Below are 26,927 nucleotides of genomic sequence, written 5' to 3'. Positions count from 1 at the left end.
TGATTCAAAATAAATTTGGACATTCTGAGCCAAAGTGTCTCTTTCCCTGTAATCCTGGCATTCTGACAACCGTTATGTTTTGAAACTGGTTGAAAGGTCACAGTGTGTCTGGAAATTGCCTACTTAAGACAGGAAAAAATACTTAAAAGCCCACTTAAAATAAAAATAAAGTTCAGAAGAGGTCTCTATATACATTATTTCAACAGTTTAAATTAAAACATGAACTAAGTGGCAGTATTAGCCAGGAACAAGTAGTTGGACATTATCCTGAATTTGGGGTCACTATGTAGTAGTCCCTCAGAATAGGAAAAGTTACAGTCTAGGATACCTTGACACCTCTTACAACATCTTCAGGAAAAGAAACTCCCCACTGCTTAACTGTTCTTGCAGGCCTTAATAAATCCCATCTACTAATCTTCATGAAAGTTTCATTTTTTCAGTGAGCCCACTAAGTGGCTTTTTTAAAATTACTACCTTTAATTCAGAGTCATTCTAGTTGGCATGTCATCCATTTACAAAAAATACTTCCTTGCACGGCAATAAAATGTTAAGAGTTAACATCCGATAGGCACACTAATCATGAAAATGTACTATTTATGACAAGCTTATGCTTAATACACTTGTCAGTCAGACATCTAAGTACTTTGCAAGGCTTATATTAATCCCTCCAGTCTGTGAAAAGGGTTTCCTATTAATTAATATAAGCAGATATGAAGCTTAAAATTCCAGGGTTTAATATGCAAAGATGCTGTGCTATGTGCCTCTTTCTAAAGAAACTGAAAAAACGCCAATATACAGAAAAAATGTTTCATTCTTGTAAATTTGGTGAGAAGGGCAACATCCATTGCCAGCTTAATTTTAAACGCTTGGATTGGGGGTGCTGTTCCTTCATAGTCTCAAACATTTTCAGGTCTTCTGCATCAAGCAGCCAGCCATAAAACTGAATGTACACAAGACTGGGCAGCCTAGACACACACTGGACAAACGACTTCACTGTTGTTGCTTGTGATTTGATTTGTTGTGTGTACATGCGACTGATGTTTAATTCCTTTAAACTGGGCATATGAGACAGCATTTGGAAGAAGTTTGTCCAGCCAGCTTCTGTTACATTGTGGTTTGAACTCAGTGAAAGATTTTCAAGCTTTTGGAAACCTCCATTGCATGTTACCGTGGCTACAAAAATAATAAATATCAATGTGTAATAAACATTTTGGACAAAAAATGATTTCTGTAAAACAAGTAAAAATGTAAGAAAGCAAAGATTCATTATGTTTTAACTTTACACATGACACTATGTAAATTTAGTATTTAGGGTGTGAAGCATGATCCTACATTCAACCTGATGGCATTTAGCTGTTTGGATGCAAACATACCATGATTAATCAATCTTATTACTATCAGAGATAAAATATACCCAGTAAAATTTGCAATGTGTTAACAGCTCATTACCCTATCTCTGGAGCAGGGAATATGTTGCTTGTTGTCCCACAAGATCACAGGTAGGAACACAGGCAACGTGCATTTCACCCAGTGAAGCAGATCAGCTGTGCCAGGATACATCTCAGCATAGCTGCTTCACTTCATTTGGTGGCATCTAGTTACACCCTCAGACTAAAGGGGAATAACTCCTTTTTATTCATATCACTGTAGCTTTCCAAGCACATTTCCATGAGTTTATCAGATTGAGTGGTAAATTCAAAACAAGAAAGGACAATTTGGAAACAATTAGTATAAATGTGGTCATGAAAGGTTTGCTATTCTTTGCAGTGAGTGAGAGAATGTGTGAAAGTCCTTTAAGAAGTCTGCAGTTTACTTACACTTGGTTCACTGATCATCTAAACTAGAAAATGCATCCATTTTCAACGCTACGCAGCCAAGGACTTTACCTCTAGAACACCAGCAATCAACTCAAGGGGCCACAGCCCAAGGAAGTCTGTTTGGCTGTGATATTAAATAACTTACAGGGAAGTAACGTTATAAGTCATTTGACTAATATTCTGCAGATGTCTTGACAGACATGACCCTCTGAGTGACTAGAGGGAGGTCATCTCCCACGCTAGTTCACTTCCCTGCCTGCAAGCAACTTAAAAGCTGTTTGGGGAATCATTGAACTAAGTGGCTAGGAAGGCTTATAGGTGAGGACAAGATACTTGAGCCAGAGGCAGTGAAGAAGGGGAATGATTCAAAGAGGGCAAAAAAGGCAAGAAATGAGGATGTGCAGGGTTTAGGATTTCAGGTGAGGTAAGACGAAGCAACATTGGCTTCATGGAGGCCAGAGCAGAAATGGCATCTTTTAAGAAGCTGGTTAAATTTGTAATTGTTTTAAAAGTAGCTACATGGGTAAGGGAAATTAAGTTCTGCAGAAACGTCTCCCCTGCCAGAAACAACTATTTCATAGGATTAATGTTTGTTTTAAAATAACTCACCTATTTCCAGTAGGCTCTCATCATTCAAAGAATGATGAAATGAGAAGTATCTGAGAAGTGGCAGATGTGAGCACTGCTGAACAATCAGCTTTGCTGCATGCTTTATTCCATACACAGCAGGGAGGTAAAGTTCTTCTAGATTTACAAGACACCCTAAAGCAGATGCTGTAGAAAGAAGGAACAGAAGAAGTGTTGCACTCTTGGATGAAGACAGGCATAGACAAGAATTCAGATTTGTAAGGACTCTTGCTAGCGTTGGACAGTGATAATGGCCAGATCCACTGGAAAATTTCAAAGTAAAATATATATATGACAAATTATTGGAGTGTGAGTGGTTTTCAAAATAATTTTTCCTTTCAATTCTCTAGTTCTTTCCACTGCAGAGATTACTTTATCATGTGATTTGCTTGTGTAACCCTGGCAGCAGCGCTACCTGCAACCACGTCCAAATTTTTGGGATCCTGGGGTGCCAATAGGTCTCAGTCAACTCCTACTCTGTCTACAGACTGGGAGTCACCACTCAGTCTAGTGCTCTCCCGTGGTTCTCCCCGCACCAGACCAAACGCTAAATGGCTATTTACAATAATACTGATAATAGTAACTGAAAAATTAATAGATTCAACGTCACAAAGATAGCAAACACAATATTTTCAATGAGCTCGATAATAATCTATACCAGCAAATAGAAGCAAATACTTATCACATAGCAAAAGAATTAGGTTATCAAATTTAGCACTCAGGCAACTTATAACAGGTATATACACCTAATCAGCTAGATCCCCACAGAATCACTCTGCCTCCAGCAAAGCAATCAACTGTGAGATGGTTGCAGTTGAGCACCCGTGGAGCTATGCTCGCCCTGCTTCAGAAGAGGTGTGGCGATGCTGTTATCTAGTCAGATGGAGTTATCTGTCAGGACCTCAGGTGCAGCTGCTCCAGTTTTTCACACCAGCAAACAATCACACCATTGCCAAATGCTTCCCCAAAGCAGCTCCTCTGTGTTTGGCACCTGAAGTGCCCCTTCTTGGCTGTACTTTATTGAGCTCTCTGCTGGAGCTTTCCCAGAGAACCTTCTCGAGCAGCCCCTGTCCCTGATTCCATACCAGTGAATCCCTGCACCCAGGGAACTAAGGAGTGGGGAGAGGAACTGGTTTGCACAAACCCTGCTCCTTTAGTAAAGGATACCAGGCGATCCTGGGTATTCAGTAGCTTATTAGGGGTGTGTGAAGTGGGCTGTATTCAGTTCAGATTTGGATTCGGCCCAATGTGGAGAACAGTGATTTGATTTGCTGACTTGGATCGCTGTCCCAATTTGATTCAGCTGAATCCAAATCTGAAGATTAGATTCAGAGAATCAATGATTTCGGCCACAGACCATCTTAAATGTTTTTTCTACATTCCTTGAGGTACCAGGTGCACCTGGTGAACGCTGAGATGGTGGGGCAGATGGAGCATCCTACAGGAGCACGACCGCTCCCCCCCCCCCACGCACTTGATGGCAGACCCGGAAGCAGACCATAAGTACTCTTCTGGTCCACTTCCAGGTCTGCCACCGAGCCCATAAGGGGCCTGCCCCCGCGTCCCCCCAGCTCAGCAATCGGCCACAGGGGGCCCCCAGGTACACCTCCCCTAGACCCAGGAGGCACCAGTTGCTGAGCCAGAGTGTGGGGAGGTCCCCCACGTGCTCCGCGGCAGACATGGAAGTGGACTGACATGGAAGTGGGCCGCAAGTGCTTCTGGTCCATTTCTGGGTCCGCCACCAAATGCGCTGGGGACCCCCCTACACTCCCGTGGGACGGTGCATCCGCCTCACCATTGCAGTGTTCACAAGCTGCCTGGTACCTTGAGGTATGTAGAAAAAACATATAAAGTTGTGTCTGTGTCCAAACCATCAAATCTCTCCAAATCTAATTGGAGGCTTCCGATTCAATTTGGAAAGATTGATCGTCTCCTAATTCAATTTGGATGCAGAGATTCAGCTGGTGAATCGAGCCAAATCTCCTCCAAACTGAATCAGTGACCAAAGCTTTGCATGGCCCTATAGCTTATGGCTCCCTCTGCCCTCAGTAGCGGGTCACTCAGCAACAATTCTTCTGCCAGTCATCCTCTCAGAAGCAACTGTCCTGGTAGCAGCCACCTCAGAAGCAGACCTTCTCCCCTGCAGCCCTCACCTACTCTCTCCCCTCTTTTTAGCCCCAGGCTTCCCGTCCCAGAGTTGCAGCTGTCCAATTGCGCACATGCATTCTGCAGCCTTCAGCTCCAAGCTTCAGCTGCTATATCTGTGCACAGCCTGCTGCAAATCCACATCCCAATGGTGCAAACACCCTGATTGGGTTTGCAAGCCCTGAGCAAACCCTTCAGCACCTTTACACTTGTTTGAGAGGCTTGTCAGTGGAAAAGGGAAAATATTTCCACTCAGACATTTTGTGAGGGGGGTCAAGATTTTTGGGTGCCTAGAAGCCATTTATTAGCACTAAGACTTGTGAGGGGGTCCAGCGTGCCTTCCGAGTGTGCTAAAGCGTGAAGAGAGGTCATTCCTTCTTGTGAGATCTGGAGTCCAGCAGAAAAGATGGATGGGAGCACTCTCCCCAAAACTCTCCCTTCTGAAACCTCAGCTATTGCCCAGCTCCTGCTTCCTCCCTCTGTGGGTTTCCTGAAATAAAACCTGCTCTTGCAGAACTTAGAATATCTGCAGGTAATGTGTTCCCAGGAGACGAGCTCTCATACCCTAAAAGATTAGGTGTTTAAAATCCGTAGCAAAAATAATCTTTGTCTTACCTATTAACTAGAAGTTGGAGGTTGAAGTTATATACAAGTAAAAACAGAAAGCAATATTGGTCTGAACAAAAATCTTTTCTCCTCTCAGTTAATCAACTTTTGTTTTCTTGTTTCTTATCTCCTCAGAAAGTCATGAGCTGTCATTATCACATCCTTCCAGATAGATATCCTTCCACTCTCCCATTGTCCTTTTTAACATTTGGCGTTAACCTAAGTAACAAGGCCTCCTTATACATAAAAAAATAGACAGCAGCCCATTTATTTTTTCTTTGCAGTCCACTTTAAATAGTCTCAAAGAATATCTTGATTCTCAAAGCTGCTGAACACATGTAGCCCCCCAAGTTAGGACATCCAAGAGAGCTTCATTTAACAATTCATGTATTTCAGAAGGCTACAGGTGTGTGTCCACTTTGTGAGACTTGAACCACTGGTTCCAGACCTCTTAAAGATTTCAAATCTCCTGCTTAAATGACTATCTCCTCTACTGGTATGGCACTGATTCCTAGAAAATGATCATTATTCCTAGGCAACATAATTCATTCTGATTTAAAAAAAATAGAGAGAATGAAACTGTAAACCATACCAAAGGCTTGAGAAGCTTCCTCATCAGTAATGTATTGTCCATTAAGGTCTAACACTGTGAGAGACAGAAAATTTGGCAGAATATCAGCTAAAAAAAGAGAGAGAGAGAAATGAGCATTTTGATATTCACATTTTAAAATTATTATAAGAGGAACTAATACAGGTTGCTTTTTTAATGCCTTGTCTTCCAAATCATTGGTGGTTAGGCTCTCATATAATCCACGGGTGTTTAAATCCAAGAGACTCTTGTTTAAAGATTATTTATTATCACGTGTATCTCTAAAAATTCTTTCCTATGCTCAGATGGGTTAAGTACCTGATACCAGCTTGCATTATCAATTTCAACGCAAGATCCTTAACATGCATATACAGTTCAATGCATATGATTTTCAATGCAGATTTCTTCATTGATTTGTCTTTTGACTTAAATAGTAATTTCTTAGCCCAACAGTGCTAATATGCTGTTTGGAAGTGTATTTAACCTATTTTAGGCATACAACATACAGAAATAGTATCTGACTGTATGACTAAGAGGGTTCTTGCTGGTTATGTATTCAGTTACACTACCATGACACAAATGTAGACATTTCCTATAAAAACATGCTTACTAATCATTGCATTTCCTCCTGACAGGTTCTTTGGAGGCCTGCCAACAAATTTAAAAACAGGTGCAAACATTTTCAAATATAGACACCTACTCCCACATTGAAGCACCCTGAGGACATTGAAGTGAAAAAACTGCACCTCTTCAATGGGAGCTACAGAGGCTTAAAATCTGTTCTCACCTATTTTGGTGCTTTAGGCACCTGGCTTTTGGAAGTTTGGCCAGACAATGTTTGGTGCTTTCTTGAACTTCACCAATTCAGTATTAAGATTATGCTATATTTTAAAATCAAATGGATTGGATTTGAGTTTTCTTACATTAAAGTTCCCTAATATTAAGATCTTTTGTATCTTTATATAGTCAACTTTTCCAAGCTGCTGAGTTTTAAAGGGGGTAGGGGGAAATGAACAGAACAAGAGGTGCATAAGTCAGTGATTTCCTACCAAAGGATAACATGTCTCGGTCTCTGATAAATGACCCGGTAAACCTGATTTCCGTTAATTTTTTGCAAGAAGAAACTGTAGCCAGAAGAGATTCACAGTCAAGGAAGCTGGAAGTGTTCAGATGAAAGACACTGAGGTTCTGAAATCCCTGAATGAATCCAACTGTTAAAGGACAAAAAAATCATAGAATAAATGGATGAAGTTTCAGAATCAATATGTTTTTATTAGCAGTACCTATACATTTTCTTTAAGGATATGGAGGAAGGATATACAGTAAGGAGTTACAAGTGAATACATTAAATTATATTTTAAGACACCCCCTGGCTCCCTCCCTTCCCCTGGTCTCTTCAAATAAAAAAAGAACAGAGCTTGTGGCTTGTTGCACCATGCCCCTTTATTAATGAAAATTTCACCTCCAGAAGTGCCTTTACCTTTTCACTGTGTTATTTCATACTAAGAAGAATGAGACCCTAGGGCAGCAGTGTAATTAAAATTAAAGGGGAAAAAGAATGGAGGGACTTCACCCAGAATATAATCTTTTTGTTTGGAAATTTCAGTACTGTATACAATGCTCCATCTACACATTAAAATGCAAAAGGAAAATTAATTAAACATTTAATAAAAAAAAGCCCCAGAAAAACAAGGATCTCAATCAGGAACCTCAGCTGCTGAATTTGGTAACAGGGGACAAGCAACAGCAGTGTTCACCCTCTTGTGTTCCACACCCACGCCGAAGTTGTGGGTCCAGCAGGAGCTGTGCTGACAACCCAGTGAACTGAGAGACCTCATTGCACTTGTACCATACAGCCAAAGCAGGTATGACTGCAATCCTCACCTCCCTCCCTGCTGGTGGGTATTTTCAAAACCACTCTTAACTGGCTCTGCTCTTTTCTAGCAGAGAAGTCCCAGAGGATGGTGCTGGGCAAGTGCTCATCATCCCTTTGGGACATTTCCTGTGCATCACCTAGCATTCCATCTTTTCACCCCTCCTCTTTAATTGTGTATGAGGCCACTGGGCTAGATCATGAGGGGTTTGGAGTGAGGTGTCATCAGTATGCTGTTGACACCCAGCTGTCTCTCCCTCTCTCACCTGATCCAGGCCCTGAAATCTAGATCCTTACCCAGAGCCTGACTTCAGTAGGGCACTGAATGCAGGTGAACCAACTGAAACTGAATCTAGACAAGGCAGGGGTGATGGATGTTGGCAGACCTCATGGCTTGGGTTGGAATACTGGTGGAGGTGGTACAAGATGCCCCTAACCACTGCTGCAACCTGAGAATCCAGGTACAGCAAAAGATCCAGAAGCACCTCAAGGCCGCAGGCCTGAGGGACATGGGGATGCTGAACTGTATCAATGATAGGTGTTCCAATCCCCCCAACCCCAGCTGTGAGGTCTGCCAACAGTTTAATTTGGTTCACCTGCATCCAATCTCCAAATGCAGCCCAGCAATGGATAACAATCTAGATTTCATTGCCTGGATAAGATAAGAGAGAGAGCCAGATCTGCACATCATCAGTATGCTGGTAGCACCTCAAGCCAAATCTTCTCGTGATCCAGCCTAGTGGCCTCATACCCGATTGAACAGGAGGGGTGAAAAGGTCTAACGCTGGGGGACCCCCAGGAGAGACCTAAGAAATGACAAGTGCTTGCCCATCACCATCTTCTGGTACTTCCCTGCTAGGAAAGATCAGAGCCAATCAAGAGTAGCCCTGCAAATACCCACCAATGGAAGGTCATTTTCAGCAGCTGTGTTTCAGAATTTGAATTCCCTCCCTGTTGTCGCCTGCCAGAATCTGGGCCTGGACATCGTCAGTTAATTGGATTATTAGTGGTTATTCAGGTGATCTGAATTCAGCTTCCAATTTTGCCCTCTTTTACCTCTCATGGTTTGGCAGAGGCTTTGACCAGTGTAGATAGCATGTACAGCAAGGGAAATACCTCCAGTTGGTCTACACTGATTCCTTCTCCTGACCAATTTGGAAATAATAGTGAAAGGTTAAAAACATTTCTTCTTTGTTGGAATGACAAGGCCAGCTTAAAAACTGGGAGACAGTAACATGGTGTTTGAGGGGCAGGGGAAAGAATTCTGTTGGAGATTTAAGGAAGGATGCAATGTTATCCCTAAAGAAGAACCTAAAAACAATTATTTTTCTGCAGGAGAGTGCTACCTAAACTTGGTCATTAAAAACATTCAAAGATATACTCACCAGGGTTGCCAACTCAAAAAATTATTTCCTACAGACAATCTGCCATTTCCTACTGACAGATAAACTTTTTGATTATTATTGACATGTATTTTTATGACCAGTAAGAAATATTTCTTGGGCTGGCAGCCCTGTGCAACTGCAGCAGTGGTTTTACAGCCTACTTCACCCACCACAGAGGTCCCCTACCCACCCCACACACCGATACTCCCACCTGCCCCCACCCCTAGCCTGATCCACTCCCCTGTCCCACCCACTGTCTCTCCTAGCCCTCAGCTTCACCCTGGCAGCACCACTCTCCTCCCTGCCTGTACCTTTGATGCAGACAGCTGTTATATGCAGAGGATGGGCATAGAGACCCAGTAGCAACACATTGCTATAAGAAAGGGGTGTGTGTGTTGGGGGAGGAGGGGTCTTGTCCAGCAGGCTCCTAGGAAATGCAAAGCCCTGAGAAGAGCTCAGCATGTGCAGGGGCCTGTCCTTCCACTTAGCAAGGACAGGCCCCTGTCCTCTTTCTGTCTTTCAGTGCTGCTCCAAATATTTCCTGCGAGAGAGCTTAAAGCTGTCAGGACTCCATGTTTTTATGGAGGGCAAAATATTCTTATGGTTTTTCACGACAAGCATTTTTAGAGTGTCTTTTTTATGGACGCTCCATAAATTAATGTACAGTTGTCAACCCCGGCACTCACCCAGCCTGGAAGACCCATCTGAAAAGTTCACATTATCAATCAACAATCTCTCCATGCTATGGAGATTTCCAAAGCCACTGGGAATGATGTCAAACACGTTTTGACCATTCTGTACATACACTGATAATCCCTTTAAGCAGGTGAATTTGTCCAAATTTGTAAAAAGCAATTCTGAAAGGCAAAGTAAAACAAATAATGACACTGGTTTACTTTTCTTGATCTTGCCCTGTTCTCTCTACCCAGTCCATAACAATACAAATTCCTTGATGAAACTTTCTGGTGGAAAAGGGCTCTTGATGGAAAACTATCTCCACTAAAATGGTCCCCTATTCACTCCACACCTTGACAACCTTGACTGCCCCCCATTTCACGCCCCCCAGCATGATCCACATGCTCCCACTCCCCCTTGTCCTGGGATGGACCCTGACCCACTGCCTCTCTCCCTTGCACAGATGCAATTCTTTATGCCATCAGGACGGAGCTGCATTTCAATGGGAGCTTCAGAAACCTTTCACAGTTGAGAGTGTAAGCCAAAAAACCCCCAAAACAATAAAAAATACCCCCAAAATAATTTAAGGCATGAGTGGGCTTTTTTGTTTGTTTGTTTAAAAAAAGTGGCATATCTTTAATTCAGTGGTGTTCAACCTCCACAGCCATGGCTCCCTCCCTGCCACCAAATTTATAGATCTGTGGGGAGCCCTGCAAGCCAGATGACATAGTCCTGCACTCTGGATTGCACCAGCACACAGGGTTGGTCCACAGCCAGATCTGACGTGCTGGATCACACCCATCAATCAACCCCACGAGCCAAACTCACACTGGTTCCAGCCTGTGGACTGGCCCTGCACCACTCACGTAGCCTGCAGGACTGAAAGGTTGAGCACCAGGACTTTAATCTATTGTTCAGGAAAAATGCACCTCGCAGGTAACTATGAACACTCCCATTTACAAACCATTTGGTTATTCCACTCAAATATTGGGGGAGAGATTTAGAAATGACACCTCAGAATGGAAGATAAATTCTACCCCGACTACAGAGTTTTCATCAACACCTTTAGAATTCTTTTTAACTGAGTGGCTCTTTAACCTTTATGGATTTAAAAAAAACCCAAACACCCACAAAGAGAAAAGAAGCTAGACAGAAAAAAAAACTCCAGTCAGTTAACAATCACTGGATTGTACCTGGCACTTTGGCTTCTTCCTTTATCTCAAGAGATTCCACTGAAGACATAGACAGAAGCAGCTCCTGTTCTGCTACACTCAAGTTAACATTACACAGGCTGAATTTTTTAAAGCATTCCTTGTGCTGTTCAAGAGCTGGTCGGATACTTTCAACCAGTCCTGGACTATCTTTTAGGCAAAGCTCAATATTGTCTGAAATGGAGAATAGTACCATAAGGTTCCTAAGATCAGCTCCTTCCAAAGAACTGATGTCATTGGCTACAAATTTCAGAGCTGAAATCTTTGCACGACCCTTTGCAAGTATGAAAGGAGCCATAAGAGAGTCTGGCAGAAATCTAGAAACCAGTGAAAAAAATCGATCCACATTATTCTCAAGTTCTCTTACCCTCTGTGACATATCATTAAGATTTATAAATGCAGAAGCATAATCTGTGTCAATCGTTGGAACCTCCAGGTCAGAAGGATTAATTCCTATATCTGAAAAAGGAGATTTTGGTTTATATTTTTTTCCATGTACATTTAAGTAAAAAGTACTGGGAAAAGCCAGGCTTTCTGGAAAATCCAGAAAAAAACGCAGCAAAAAATTGTACTGTGACACAAATGAGCCAATAGAAAATGTTTTTCCTCTAAGGAACTCAAAGATGACTGGGGCACACATTGCAACAGTGTCACTTGCATAAGCTGCAGAAATTGCAGTGTCCAGTAAAAGGTGAGTGAAAAATGAAAGACAAAATTCTGACTCCAAAACATCTATTGCCTGTACCACCATTTGTAGTTCTGGGTGATGTTGTAGAAGTTCATCACTTTCTGAATGACTTTCAAATGCCTCCTTAGAGTGGATCAAGTTGAATAAATGGGTTATGATTTTTGGAACTGCCTTGGAAGGATAGCTGCAAGCATACTGCAACAAAAAGTGATAGGTCCCAGAAACTTTCCTCAACGTGTTGATTTGCTGCAAGTAATACAGTCCTCTCTCCAGGTTTTCTTCAACATCAGAAGCCAGGAGCTCACTCATCCTTTGCCCCGCCAGGAACTCTTGGAATGACGGATGAAAGAACTGATAAACTGGCTGCAGCCTTTAGGCAGTGAATTTGCTCAGCAGGCCCAATCTCAGAGCTTCATCTCCATCAAGCCCTGCTTCAGAGAGGTCTTCCTCCCTGAAATCAAAGCACGGCTTGAAAAGACCTTTTAAGGCAAGCTCTCCACAGGAGGACACCATGGTGCTAACATGGTCTCCTTCTTCCAGGTATTTTAGGGAGTTATACAGCAAGTAGGCTTTAAAAATAGCCTTGTCATTGAAGATGTTCCCTCCTGGGTACTGTACCCAATATGCACAGAGAGCCACAGTTAGAAGCGGGGTCTTCAGAAGAGTCTGCATGGCGTCTTCACATTGCACCTTATAGATGAACTTTTCCACAAGGGCAATGTTGTGTGAAAACAGCTTCCGAAGGATGTAGAGAGTGCTGTACAGAGGAAACTGCACAATAGTTAAAATTGTATTTGCATGCTTGCGGATTTCTCTGATCCGGTTAGTACGCACGGCAATAACCAGGCAGTGTTTGTTAAAGTGATTCTTTTGTACAAGTCCTTCGATGACCGAGGGGACTGAATTCATCTCACCGTAGTCATCCAGAAGGAATAGGACCTGGTGCTTTAAGTGCTGCAGGATGTTCCTCAGGGACATTTCCGTTAACGACCCCGGAAATCCCACCAACTGGTTGCAGATGATGTCAGTCAAGCTCTGATCCCCTTTTGTGGCACTCAGGGAAAGATAAAAGACCAACTTGAACCTGCTTAGCATGGGGCAGCAGCCTGAGGCCCACAGCGCAGCTACCTTCCTCAGCAATGCAGTCTTCCCACCTCCTGCTTCACCTTCGAGGACAGTGATGGAGTTAAAGTTTGCAAGGATGTCAGGCAGCAAGAGCTGCTGCAGTGGCTGGTTATAGATATCCTTTGAGACAACTGACAGGTCTGCGTAGAGCAATTTCAAATCAATGGCAAAATCCACAGAGTCACCAAAGGAAGGCAGTCTGGTAAACCTGGTATTACTGTAAGCCTGCCTGAGCTGTTCAGTCAATGCCTTGGCTTCTTGGGACCATTCGGGATCCTCAAGGGTCATGTCTGTGAATAGACAGGAGATAAGGAAAATTAAGTGCACACAACAGAAACCTACAGTTCTCCTCAGAGTGCCTTGACTGTACAAACAAGTCCCTTGCTCAGACATTGCTGCACAGCTAAGGCAGATACTCCTTCTTCCAACTATATCACTAGGTAACATACAGGAGGTTCACTCATCCCTCAAGTGACAGATATAAGCTGTCACTTGAGGGATGAATTTGGCTCAATTAACTATTAACAAATGATCATGCAATGAGCCAGATGAGAGGTTCCAGTCTTGGACTCTACGTTTAGGTTTTCAGCCTACCTAATTGTATCTAACCAACCCTTCCAGTCATTCCCAATCCTATTTACACTGACAGTCCTAGCTTATTCAGGATGCTGTGGAGGCTGCTGGAATGTCCTACAGTTACCAGACTCACTCCTCACCAGTGAATGTACTGGCTTATTAATGTGTAAGCCACTGACTTCCTGTGATTGATGGGCACAGAATAAAAAGCCCCATGATTAGTGGCATCTACTAGAAATTCTCCTTTAGTTTTGAAGACAGTGCTTTGTGCTTGTGGAACTGTTTTTTCTATCCCTATGCTGTATGTAGGCATAGCTCTTCTGCTCTTCTTTGTACCCTCACCAAGGTCACTTGAGGGGTCCTTATCTAAATTCATTCATATTTGTCATTGCCCTCTACAGTTTCAAAGAGCCAAACAGTTGGGGACATTCAATCACAGATAGGACTCCTGAGCAAAAATCCTTGCTAAAAGACAGCAGCCTTTTCCCCTTCCTCATTTTTCTACCTAACTTGTATCCAAGTTCACCTGTTCAGTCACAATTGAGATAGGTTATGGTCACTCTTCATTCACAGCATATCAAGTACAGTGTTGTCGCTTTTCAGTCACACAGTGAAGATAAGAATGTTTCGCTACGACTATACCAAAAATCAATTATTAAATCAATTTTAACCAGAAAACAAAAAAGATCATAAATTCATGGTGTGTAACAGCTACCCACAACAAACCTTCTAATGAAATCTGATTAATTTCACCTCTGTTTTTGGTTCACCAGTTGACAGTAATCAAAGTCTCCTTTCACTACAAACTTCAGACCATAGGACCTACATACTCAGGCTACTGAGCTGACCAGGACTTCCAAAAGTGGTATGCAACCATTCAAGTCTTTCCTTGCAGTAAAGAGGGGAGCTATATATATGTTTGTGGTGCAGTATCACCACGGATGATAAAGCACATTTAAGATGCTTTGTCCAGTTCTTTAGCATTTATAAACTATTAGGCTTCTTAGGATCTAGCAAAAGTGTTTGGGTTTTTTTGCCAGTGATAGAAGAGAAGTGTGTAACATTTCTGTCTGTATTTTGAAATTCACATGCATTGCCATGAAGGACAATGACAGATCTCCCAGAGTCACCCAGCACATATAGTCACAAAAAAATTGTGCAATTCCAAAAAAGCCATAGACATAGTTACTGCATATACTTTTGTTTCCAAATATTTGCTGAAGAAGGTCTCTCAAATGAACCAGTAAATCTAACATTGCTTTTTATTTATCAGCTCTCACTCGCAACAATTCTAATATCTGTGGACCAGGAACTTTGGGCCATGATTCAATGATACCTCCTTTTGTGTAGCTTCCTTTCTAACAGATTTAATCATACACATCACTAGCACTACCCCCTCAAAATTATTTTATTGACTGATACAATTTTACGTAGAAAAAGGGAAAGGGTATTGTAAGCCTGACAGAAAACTATTTTAAGTCAGACTCTTTGGGTTTGAAATGCAGCATATGCAATGCTAATATACCAGTATTTTCCAAAATATGGTAATGTACTAGTATTTTCCAAAATATGAATGAACTCCTGAATGAAATTCACCCATTCCCACACCTATGTCCTTCGCTAAAGTCACATCTTTACTTTCAGAAAAGGACTGGTGTTGTCTTCTGGGCAGTCACGTGGTTTCCTGTGAACAGGTGAACTCTACCATCTGCCAGCTCCATTTATGTCACAGGTTACACATTAGGCCAGGGGTTTAGCAACCTTTTGTCACTGCAGACTTCTGCCTGCAGCTCAGCCCTGGCAGAGTCTGCACCCTGGAACCCTCCAGGAATAAGCAGATGCAGGGAGGGCAATAGACAGAAAAAGGCCAGCAATAGGACTCTGGAGGTGCTGCCTCTACCACTGTGGCTGGAGTGTGCTACTGTTTCCTTGAGCTGCCTGGGGCAGGATCCAATCTATTCACAGGCTGGATCTGGTCTGTGGGCCATAGGCTGGCAACCCTTACATTAGGCAGTAGGTAACTGAGGTACTACAAGCTGCTTACTCTGCACAACCTGAATCCCTATTTCAATTAGAGCCCTGGGTCTAAGAAAGAGTTCTAGGATTTGGCCAATGAAATAGACACCTTATCTATTTTAGTTCCCTTGAACCAGAAAGAGTTCAGTAGAAAGGTTTAATGTGGAGAGAGCCTTCCAACAAGAGGTACAGAATAGTACTTACCAGTAAAAGCAGAATATTGGCATTTTCTCCCTTCCGAAGTTGTCTTTGCAGTTTGCTGGGGGGAAAAAAAGAAATAATTTAATCATTTATCACCCCTTAAACAAAAGGCAGGGTGCACTCACTAGCCCTGCTATAAAAACTTATCAAATTGAACCTTAAAATGATTCAGATTCCTTCTCCCCGTTCCCCTAAAGTGATCCCTTTTCCTTCTCTACTTTGCTCAGATAAGTCCAAGCCTTTACTCCTCTTAAAATGCTCTTCTCCACCCCTAATATTTATCCTGCAAGTATATTTTTAAAAAGTAATGCTCTTCCCTCTTCATCCTCATTTTGCTAATCTAAACAAGCCAAACGCCTTTATTCTTCTTTCATAAAATAAGTTTTTCATTCCCTAATCTTCTTATACTTGTGCTATGATAAGTTCATGTTCATCTTTTTTTGAACACTGGTGACAAAATTATACGCAGTATTCTGAAAGTAGTCTTACCACTGCCACTCCTAAAAGTCTCTCTCAGTTTATGGTGCAGCCATGTCAGATTCCAACAAATTTGCAAATTCTGCTAAATACCTTGTCATAAGGAGAAGGATAAGGACAAGAAAAGGAAGGAAGTTCACTGCATACACAAATAAATCCTTAAAGATGCATGCCATTTTCTAACATGGTACAGATAACCAGCAAAATTTAAAAAAGGAACCTCTCTCAAGGCTTTTACTTCCCCCAATCAGAAATTCACAGTGGTTCAGGGACAAGGACAAAGCATTAGTACAGGGCTCAGGTTAACTTTAAAGTCGTTTTTGCATACCATATACACAGTGATGTACTCTGACCAGAACATCCATTTCTACATAGCAAAGTATGAATTCTCCAGCCAACAGCAAAGAATAAGACCAATTGGTTACCTGCTCAGAATGTAATGCTGACTGATTCTTTGGTGGATCTACTACTGTCATCTCATTGTGTAGCTCCAAGCATTTGCAACTGAAATTAAATGTTCAAACATACAACATTAAACCTGATGCAATGTTCTTTAACTTGATTACTTTTCTGTTCTTTTTTCAGTTAGTAGAAAATAGAAAAAAAAAAAACAGAATCAGCCATACATTTGGAGGAGGCAAGGATTTTTGTGGGCGATATCTTTTATTGGACCAACTGCGTGTCTGGGATTGATTTATTTTTCTAAGATTAGACAAACTTGTCTAAATTTATCCCAACCATGCTCTGGTCCAATGAAATACATTACACAAAAAATCTTTGCCTAACGCATATTTCCTGGACAATTAGGGCTACAACATCACTCCAACAGTACGTTTGAAAGTTTTTCAGAACTCATTCTTTCCGCTCCTAAGGAAAGGATCTGGCAATATTTCTGCTAGCTTTACTTCTTGTCCCCACATCTGCGTGACCCCCACTTCCAGTCAAGCAAGGTAGTAAACTGATCCATCCAAAGTTTAGCAAGACCTCACCCTGACCAGAAAGGCTTTGCTGCCATAGGCAATGGACACACTGGTTTATCCCTAAATCCCTCAACTCTGCACATTCAGTCATACCATCTCTACCAATACTGAATATTATCTCCCTGTGCATGTAATCCTACCAATTTTAAAGGGACCGCTTGTGCTATTAGAGTGACTCATGATGAGTCAGGCTGTCCCAGAACTAGTTCCACATAGACCAAGCACAAACAGCACATATTCTTCATCACGAGTCATGCATACTGACATACATACCTGCAAGCATTTCAAAGTGACTAAACACATTAATGAAGATCTGCAGTACCCAAAATCTATTCTCTGTGGGAAGTCACTAAAGTTTGCTTTGCAACTATTCATGTGTGAAAAAGGTATGTGAACAACACCATGCAACTAATTTGAGGTCTAGCTTGCTGTTTTCAGAATGAGCTATTTAATGATCAATTCTTAATATAAAACCTGTTTTGTTCAATAGTCTTTTTTAAAGAAATGCAGGTCAACTTTCTTTGACACTGAGAAGAATTTCTCAAGGGCACCCAGTTACTCACTCAGGGAACCATTTTTTGTGTTCTTTCCAGGGATCATCACCTTCCTCCCAATTCTCCAAATGTCCAGCACAAGCAAAGCATTGAACAATATCCCTTTCACCTACACACAGGGAATAACATGTCACAAAAGGGGATCATGAATGTTTCTACATGTTCTGATTAATACATCTTTTACTAAAAAGAAAAAAAAAGGTTGTGTGTCATGTTTTCACAAGATGATTGAGTATTCAAAGCAGATTACAAAATATTTGTATTTTTTTATCTAGCATTATTTTTTATCTGGCATTAAAATGATTGAACACCTCTCTCTTTCTGGCTTCCAATTAAGGAAATGTGCATAGGAAAAGACAGATGTCAGGATCTAGACAAGTTATTCCAAGGATATGGACACACGTACCTTTGTAGCCATTTCAAAAGGGCAGCAGCTAGTATGTTCTAATTCAGGGGTAGTTAAGCCTGGATCCAGTACGGAGAGCCATGTGATCTCGCCTGTGGATCGTCCCAAGAGTCTGGAAATGTGGGGCACTTATATACGTTACACTGTTTAATCCTCACTAAATTAAATTGGTTTATTAAAATTGACATTATTTGTTTTAATTCGGTATATCATTGTTTACTGGTGACAGCCTTTAAATCAAATTCAGCTCAGTGTGCAATTCACAGTAAATTACAGCAGGGGGAGCTGTATAACAATCCACCCTGCTGATTTCTTTGGTACTCAATTACAGCAAGGGGCACCAGCCAACCAGTAATTCCCCACTCTCCCAGCCCAGGAAGCCATAGCTGCCTGCAGGGAGCCCCATGTCAAGCCGCGGTCACTTTTACAGTCATCCCTCTGTTGCATAAATTGCTGATTTTATCCCCTGGAGGCTAGTCGAATTCACCTCTAGAAGAGAGTCACACTTTCAGGCGGGGTCCAACTCTATTTTATTGCTTGCAAGCAGGCTGACAGAGGAGCTTGTTGCTCAGATCAGTGTCGACCCTCCACAAAGAGCGCGCGCGACTTTTATTAAAGCTAGCGTTTCTTCGAGTCAGCATGTTATCTTCTGACTGGTCATTGTTGGTATCGTGTTTCACAGTAGTTGGGTGGAAGACTGTGAAAAGTACCTATTATTACAAAACAAAGCTTGGGCAACATGCAAGTCATGCGCATTTGGCCAGCCTATATCATGTGGATGGAAAATTACAAAGGGTAGGGGTTGATGGGGAAGTAGCGGACGGAGTGGAAAGTTACAGAGAAGTATCTTATGCAGTGAAAATGTATAGGGAAGTATCTATTTTCACCACACCTCCACCCCCCATGGCCCTGGCATGGGTGCCCACCTGTGCCTTGCTGCCCATGTCTCCCCAAGGGGTGTGGTTACTGACCACCGCACTGTCACAGTCACCACATAATCTGCCCTGGCTCCATCAGGGAATTAAGAACCACTTGGACACCTAAAGGGGGGACCATGGAACACTTTCCTTTGCCCTTCAGAGCAAATGCCACCCATCCACTCACAGTACTACCCACGTCCAAACAGGCTAGGGCCCAAAAACTTTCCGGGTCCAAAGTGAGAGGTATCATATTAACATTTTTTTTGTTTCAGTCATTGTGCAGGCATTCCCCTGCCCCACAAGCCGACTGGCAATTCTACAAGTTTTTCCCACACCCTTGTAGGTCCACCTGCCAGCTGCTGTGTTGATTTGCTGCTAATTGCCCATAGTCTGCCTTCAGATGGCTCCTTCTGTCAGCTGCCTCATCCCCTGGGCAGCACTGGGGGAAGGTGTCAATTAAAACTGCTACTGCTTCCCTACCACCACCACCACATTTCCAAGCCTCACAGGCCAGATGATGTGGTCCCATGCATGGAGTCTGGCTGGCACATGCAGGGCGAGGGCTGGGGTGGTGGGGTCAAGCTAGGGCTGGGGATGGAGCAGCAGGCCTGGTGTGATCCAGCACATGTGGGATTGGTACTGGAGCTGTGGCAAAGGGCCCAATTCATCATGCACAGGGACAAGGCCTGATCTGGCACCCAGAGTCTGCACCATGGACATGATATGGTCAATGAAACAAAGGCCTCATCCTGTGCATACCAAATTAGACCCCAACCCCATGCATGCTAGATCCACCCCACAGACCAGCCTGGCACCACTCATTCATCCTGTGGGGCCAAAATGTTCTAATTTTTATAACTGCCAGCAAGCCAGGAACAATACAGGAACTTGACAGGCAAGGTCAGTTCCAAGACAACTGCACCTGACAGCGCAGTTTGGGGAGGAGGTCAGCAGCTAACAGTGGCCGAAGAACAGGTTAGGGACTATTTAGAAAAGCTGGATATGCACAAGTCCATGGGACAGGATGCAGCGTGCCCAAGGGTGCTGAGGGACTCAGCTGGTGTGGTTGCAGAGCCACTGGCCATTATCATTGAAAACTTGTGGCAATGGGGAAAGGTCCCAGATGATTGGAAAAGAGCAAATACAGTGCCCATCTTTAAGAATGGGAAGAAGGGGGATCTGGGGTACTACAGACTGGTCAGCCTCACCTCAATCCCTGGAAAAAACATGAAGCAGGTCCTTAAGGAATTTTTAAGCAGTTGGAGGAGAAGAAGGTGACTAGGTACAGTCAGCATGGATTAACCAAGGGCAAGTCATGCCTGACCAACCTGATTGCTGTGGATGCAATATATCTTGATTTTAGCAAGGTTTTTGATACATTCTCCCACAAGCAAGCTAAGGAAGTCTGGGCTGAAGAAATAGACTGTAAGATGGATAGAAAACTGGCTGGATCATCAGGCTCAGAGGGTAGTAATCAATGGCCCAGAGTCTAGTTGACAGCCAGTATCAAGTGGAGTGCCCTGGGGTTGGTTCTGGGACCGGTTTTGTTCAATATAGTGATTAATGATCTAAAAGATGGGATGGGGTGCACCTCCAGCAAGTTTGCAGATGACACCAAGGTGGAGAAGTAATAGACAGGCTGGAGGGTAGGGCTAGGATTCAGAGAGATCTCAACAAACTGAAGGATTGGACCAAAAAAAATCTCAAGAAGTTCAATAAGGACAAGTGCAAAGTCCTGCATAGGATGGAAGAATCCCATACACCATTACATCCTGGGGACTGGCTGGCTAAGCAGTAGCTCTGCAGAAAAGGACGTGGGGGTTACACTGGACAATAAGCTGGATATGAGTCAGCAGTGTACCCTTGTTGCCAAGAAGACTAACAGCATACTGGGCTGCACTGGTATGAGTGTTTCCAGCAGGGCAAGGGAAGTGATTCTTCCCCTCTATTCAGCACTGGTGAGGCCACATCTTGAGTACTGTGTTCAGTTTTGAGCCCTCCACTACAGAAAGGATGTGGACAAGTTGGAGATAGTCCAGCAGAGGGTAACAAAAATGGTGAGAGGGCTGGGGTACATGACTTCTGAGGAGAAGCTGAGGGAATTGGGCTTATTAAGTCTGGAGAAGAAAAGACAGAGGGGGGATTTAATAGCAGCCTTCAAGTACCTGAAGGGGGGTTCCAAAGAAGATGGAGCTAGATTGTTCTCAGTGGTGGCAGATGACAGAACAAGAAACAATAGTCTCAAATCGCAGTAAGGGAAGTTTAGGTGAGATATTAGGAAAAACTCTCTCACAAGGAGGGTATTGAAGCACTGGAAAAGGCTACCCAGGAAGGTTGTAGAATCTCCATCCTTGGAGGTTTTCAAGATTCAGCTAGACAAAAACTTCGCTGGGATGATCTAGTTAGGGATGGTTCTGCTTTGAGCAGAAGGTAGACTAGATGCTAGAGGGCCTCCCTTCCAACCCCAATCTTTCTATGATTCTATGACACCACCATAGCAAAACCACTCAAATTTTAACACTGGATGAAGTGCTGTAAAAGTTGGAGTTGCTACATTTATACCATTCTCAACTTGTCCACACATAACAATTAGAACATAACAGCTGCTGCCCTTTTGAAGCATTTCCAGAGGTACATGTGTCCATACTCTTAGTGCCAACAGAGAGCAAGAAGTAGAGTAACCTTGAGCCTGTAACTTTTTTCACAGGAGAGCAATCAAACATCTGGCTGTCTCTTCACATTGGTACTTAATAATGGCCTAAATAAATTTATTTTCTCAATGTTCCACCCCTTTCCTTCCCACACGACTAAAAGTAACTCTGATTCTACTTGAAAAGGTTAAGAAAAAAAAGAAATACACAGGCTGACAAAGAAACATAGGCACTCTAATGGATCTTCTACTGGTATTCAGTCCAATTCCTGGTATTACAGGAAACTGGATCATAACATTTATCAAACCTGGTCTTAAAACACAAGTTAGGTTTCTTACTTCCAGCTACATCAGAACCAAAACCTCAAACCTTTGATGGCTTGATATTTTCTGTAAAGTTACAGCTTCATTTATTTGTGAATAAATTGCACCCATTTGTTCTCATGCTAACACTGGCGATTAGGTGAAGAGGCTCTTACCCCTCCCTAAGGCTTGACTTCCAAAATGCAATCTGAGAGAAAAATAATATACCCTCCCAGGCCTCATTTTGCCACCCTAACTAAACCCAGGTCTTCTAGTTTGCCCTTAGAAGATGGGTTCTTCATGCCTCTGATCATCTTAGATTTCATGCTTCTTGACCAAAGATGACCAAAAAAATGTACACAGTATTCCACATGATGGCTCACCAGTACTTAACCCAAAGTCACCACTTCTGTTATCTCCATGTATCTGGAGATACTTTGCCTGGCATGTCATACACTTATAACCTTATGCCTTTCCTCATAACCTCACCATACTGGTGGGGTCATAGTCATCCTGTGATCCATCAGTACACCCAGATCTTTCTTTGACTCCATCATTCTAAAGAAATGAGTCCTCAGCCTATGATGGAATGTCTTGAAGTTAATCCATAAGTCCATGACATGGCACTTTCTACCACTGAATTTCATTCATTTCTATCACTCTGGTCCTCAATGACACCTAGTCCCTTTCATGTGATATTTCAGGCCTCATCTATATCGATAGTGTGTCATAATTTTGTGCTATTAACAAATATCACTAATACAATCCAATTTTGTGCATCAAGTTTATTCATGAAAACGATAGATAAACTGGTTCCAAGAGCACTCCATAAGGAACTCCACTGGTCAACTTTTTTAGACCAATAGCTTTCTTTTCTTTACAACCAGGTATTGTGTCCCCTTTAGCTGGTTCCTATGTCACCTAACAATTCTTGAGTTAAGCCCCGTATTCTCTTTTTCAGACTTGAAGATCTACAAGGTCCCTTCTGACCCTACTTCTATGATTCTATGATTCTCTGACAAAGGCAAATGTGAGTCAGACACAGCATAGCTGTCATCCATTGACTTTCTGCAGAGAACACTGCTTTCATTCCTGATCAGACTGCCCGACAGCCCTAGAACTTTGCAAAAAGCTAAAATCCAGAAGCTTTCATATTTACAAGCTTCTCTTCACAAGAAAGTAAACTTGGGGCCGCTTTTATTGTTAAACCTGCTCAACAAGAAAAAAAGAGAACATGTTCAGGATTAGAGTAGAATTCATTCTCATTCTGTACCTGTTTCTGTAGGTAATATCCTCTTTATCAAGGGAGTTGTGAAATGCTTTCCCTAAGCAGAATGAAAATTCAAAGTTAACATTGTCTTCTATTTAGTTATATCTGCTGGCCAACATGATAGGTTAGCAAAACAAAAGAAATAAACACATGAACAGAACAGGGCTGGGACTAATAGTACCCGGTGAGAGGGCTGGTAGAACCTCCAAATATCAACTGATAAAATATGCTTTCACTTTTGAAAAGAACTGAAAAAGGACCATCTAGACACTCAAAAAGTGTCTATAGCTACAGCCAGAGATGGGATCGGGTACCCCCCCCCCCCCGAGACTTTTCTCAGATAGGAGCATATCTTAGGGGGGAAACAAACATTGCATTTCATCTTTATGATGGCACAAGGGGACAGCAAAAAGAAATCCATATCTTCTGTTGTACTGCACCATGGGCATGAGAAAAGTTAGTAAACCATGCCACTTTATTGCAGTAGGCAGCCATTTACTTTATGATAGGATGTTGGGTAGCTGTAGCTGCCTGCATTTTCCCAATGCCCCCAGGCAGATGCTCCCAGGGTTTGAGGGGCCTGGCCCTGCATGGCCCAGGTATTCCTGCACAAAATTGGGTCCTTCAAGCCCTAAGAGCACCTGCTTGGCTTTCCCCATTTTCAGAGACATGTACGAAGAAATCTCTGGTGTCAAACTCATTCTGGTGCAGTCCTAAGGCCAGAACTGTCCCTTGGGGGGGCGAATCAGGGCAACTGCCCCAGGCCCCACACTTTGGGGGGGCCCACAGACAGTGCTGCACAGACCCCACCAGCCGCCACGCCACCACACCGTGCCGTGACAGCTCTGTACTCCATCCGCTTGCCGCCCCCCTACCCATATGCCCTGGGCCTCGCACACCCCTAGGGTCAGCTTTGCCTGAGGCTGAAACTGACAATCAGCTAATTGGTGACCCCAGCTTTGGGACCGCACCAGTGCCCCAGTTTTCCTTCCTTCCAGAGATGCACTCCCAGAATCTCCAGGGCATGTCTCTGGAAGCAGAAGTCAGGGTTCTCCATTTGCAAAGATGTGCCTCCAGCAATCTCCAGGAACCCCAGAGATTGCTGGGAGACATCTCTGGAAGTGGGGAGCATGTTGCCCCTTGTCCCAAAAGATCAACAGGCAGGACAATGGGCAAAATGCATTTTGCCCAATGAAACGGATCAGTTGTGCTGGGACACATCCCAGCACAGCTAATCTACTTCACTTGGAAATGTCTGTTTCTAGCTATAGAGACACAATAGTGCTCAGCATCTAAGCATTCCCAGAAATTCTCCAGGTGTCAGTGACCTGTATCTGATTCAAGATTGTCTGGTTAAATAAAAAAACAAGTAACAGCACCCTTAAGCATTCCCTCAGCTACTTCTAACCATATCCGAAGGGATCTCAACCTCTGATGTCCCAGGAAGTGTGGGTTTTGAGCTCAAGATTCCCCAGATGGTAACAGGACTCTGTAGCACTCAGGTGGCAACCCTGCAAAGCCTGTGCACATAGAACACTGCTCACACAAGAAATCCCCTAAGACAACAGATTTTCTTCTCCTGGCTCACATTAACCACGAGAATTAGCTTGGCAGGATCAGGGTCCAGTTCATCCATCTTAATATTCTGACTATGGTACATGAAACAATGAGAGAAAAATAACATGGCTGTTGAAAATTACCACCACTCCTGCAAATCCACAGTAGCTATGAAGGTATTCTTTAATTTCATCACTGGATTTCTTATGGTAAAGGAATTCACACCTATAAAACAACAAGGTAAATCAAATTACTAAATGCTGTGGCATTCCTGGAAGGGATTTTTTTTCTTTTATTTCTGGTTAAAATTTCACTTACTAAAAGATAATTCAGTGTTATTTTTTCATTTCAGAAACAGACAGTAAATGGACAGTAGCTGTATGGTGCTGTCAACATCACTCAAACAACCAAATGATTATTAAGGAGAACTATTTACCAGTTTTAGCTTATAGCTTAGTCCAAGAGGTGCTCAACCCCCAGCTCCAAAGCCCATAGGCCAGATCCAACCACCAGTGTCATCTGGCCTGTGGGGCACCCCCCAGGTCCGAAAACTTGATGGTGGGAGAGTGGTGAAACCTCTACCCTACCGCTAAATTTTAGTACCCAGGGGTACACTAGCTCAGGCATGCAGGGCAACAGAGGGCCTGATCCTGACACATGGAGTGGGACACTGGTGAAGCCACACCTGGAGTACTATGTCCAGTTTTGGCCCCCCTGCTACAGACAGGATGTGGACAAATTGGAGAGAGTCCAGGAGAGGGCGACAAAAATGGTGAGGGGTCTGGGGGACATGACTTATGAGAAAAGACTGGGGGAACTAGGCTTATTTAGTTCAGAGAAGAGGAGACTGAGAGGCAATTTAATAGCAGTCTTCAACTACCTGAAAGGGGGTTTGAAAGAGGATGGAGCTAAGCTATTCTGTGGTGGCAGATGGCAGAACAAGGAGCAACGGTTTCAAGTTGCAGCAAGGGAAATTTAAGTTAGATACAAGGAAGAATTTTCTCACTAGGAGGGTAGTAAAACACTGGTACAGGTTACCCAGAAAGGTGGTGGAATCTCCATTCTTGGAGGTTTTCAAAACCCAGCTAGACAAAGCTTTGACTGGGATGATTTAGTTGGGGCTGGTCCTGCTTTGAGCAGGGGGCTGGACTAGATGATTTCCTGAGGTCCCTTCCAACCCTAACTTTCTATGATTCTATGACAGGGGTGGTGTGCCAACCCCCAGGGCCCAATCATGGCACATGGATCAGAGCAAGGTTGGCGTGAACCACCAGAGCCTGATCCCAGTGCCTAGGGTCCCAGTGTGAATGCAGGTCAGCTTTCATTGTGCATGGAGGAATTTCTCAAGGATGATCAGTCACTTACTCAGGAAACCATTTGGCATGTTCTTTCCAAGGATCATCACCTTCTTCCCAGTTCCCCAAACATCCCCCACAGGCAAAGCACTGAACTTTATCTTTTTCACCTGCATGTAGAGAATCACACATGTCAAAGATGATCCCAGACAGTGTCAGGTCTCTTGCCCATACCAAAGCTGTGCAAACATAACTATCACAGTGAACACCAGTTTACCTCAAGAATTTAGATCTTTTAATTGGAACTTTCTGGCTTACGTTGTAATGGGTGAAATGACAAGGGAACTTCTATACAAACTTGATTAGATGTTAACAGATTTTGAATTCGGTAAGGTTAGGTGGAGTCTAACTTAATGAAGCACAAGGCCAAGCACAAGGATAAGGAATAGATCAGATCAGATATTTCTGACATATCCAAACCTCAGAATGCTATTATTATTACTAGCAAAATGCCCATCATGAATGACGGGGGGCAGAGGAAGGCAGAGACACAGACCAGCATCTGGCCCCATGCCCTCCCCCCGCTGTCCCATTGCTGCTCCAGGTCTTGCCGCACTCCCCCACCCCCCTGCTGCTGCTCTGGGTCCTGCCCTGCTACCCCCTACCACTGCTGCTCTGGGTCCAGCCCCGTTCCCCACCACTCTGATGCAAGGGTGCATGGGGGTGGGGTAGTGAGGGGCCGTGGGGAGTGGCACGGGGAGCGGCCACAGTGCAAAGAGTGCTTTATGCTAGTGGCATGAGGAGCGGCCCTGGGGTGTGGTGCAGGTCGCATATAAGGGGTAGAGCATGCAGCTGTGTGGGGATGGTGGCGTGCGGTCGTGGGGTTGAGCGTGGCTTTGGCAGTAGCCCCAGAGTGTTGCACAGGGATGTGTGGCACATGGCTGCACATAGGGAGTACCTGCCAGCTGTGGCTGCCTGGTG

The 26,927-nt window shown here is 43.4% G+C and overlaps 1 protein-coding gene across 1 annotated transcript in view; it reads right to left on the bottom strand.

Moving 5' to 3' along the window:
• Nucleotides 1-464: 464 nt before the first annotated feature.
• Nucleotides 465-26,927, bottom strand: part of LOC109297290 (baculoviral IAP repeat-containing protein 1-like) — a 35,843-nt gene continuing 9,380 nt past the window's right edge. The window contains 12 exon segments of the mRNA XM_019516964.1: nt 465-1,173; nt 2,427-2,591; nt 5,788-5,874; nt 6,834-6,995; nt 9,729-9,899; nt 10,911-13,031; nt 15,538-15,592; nt 16,437-16,515; nt 17,555-17,654; nt 23,098-23,149; nt 24,795-24,876; nt 26,017-26,116. Coding sequence (XP_019372509.1) covers nt 809-1,173; nt 2,427-2,591; nt 5,788-5,874; nt 6,834-6,995; nt 9,729-9,899; nt 10,911-13,031; nt 15,538-15,592; nt 16,437-16,515; nt 17,555-17,654; nt 23,098-23,149; nt 24,795-24,876; nt 26,017-26,116 — 3,539 coding nt within the window. The 3' untranslated portion in view covers nt 465-808.

The sequence above is a fragment of the Gavialis gangeticus genome, unplaced genomic scaffold (genome assembly GCF_001723915.1).
Source record: "Gavialis gangeticus isolate Ggan-Ray unplaced genomic scaffold, GavGan_comp1, whole genome shotgun sequence".
NCBI lineage: Eukaryota > Metazoa > Chordata > Crocodylia > Gavialidae > Gavialis > Gavialis gangeticus.
Note: the sequence above shows the minus strand (reverse complement) of the source record. Positions and strands in the feature narration are given on the sequence as shown.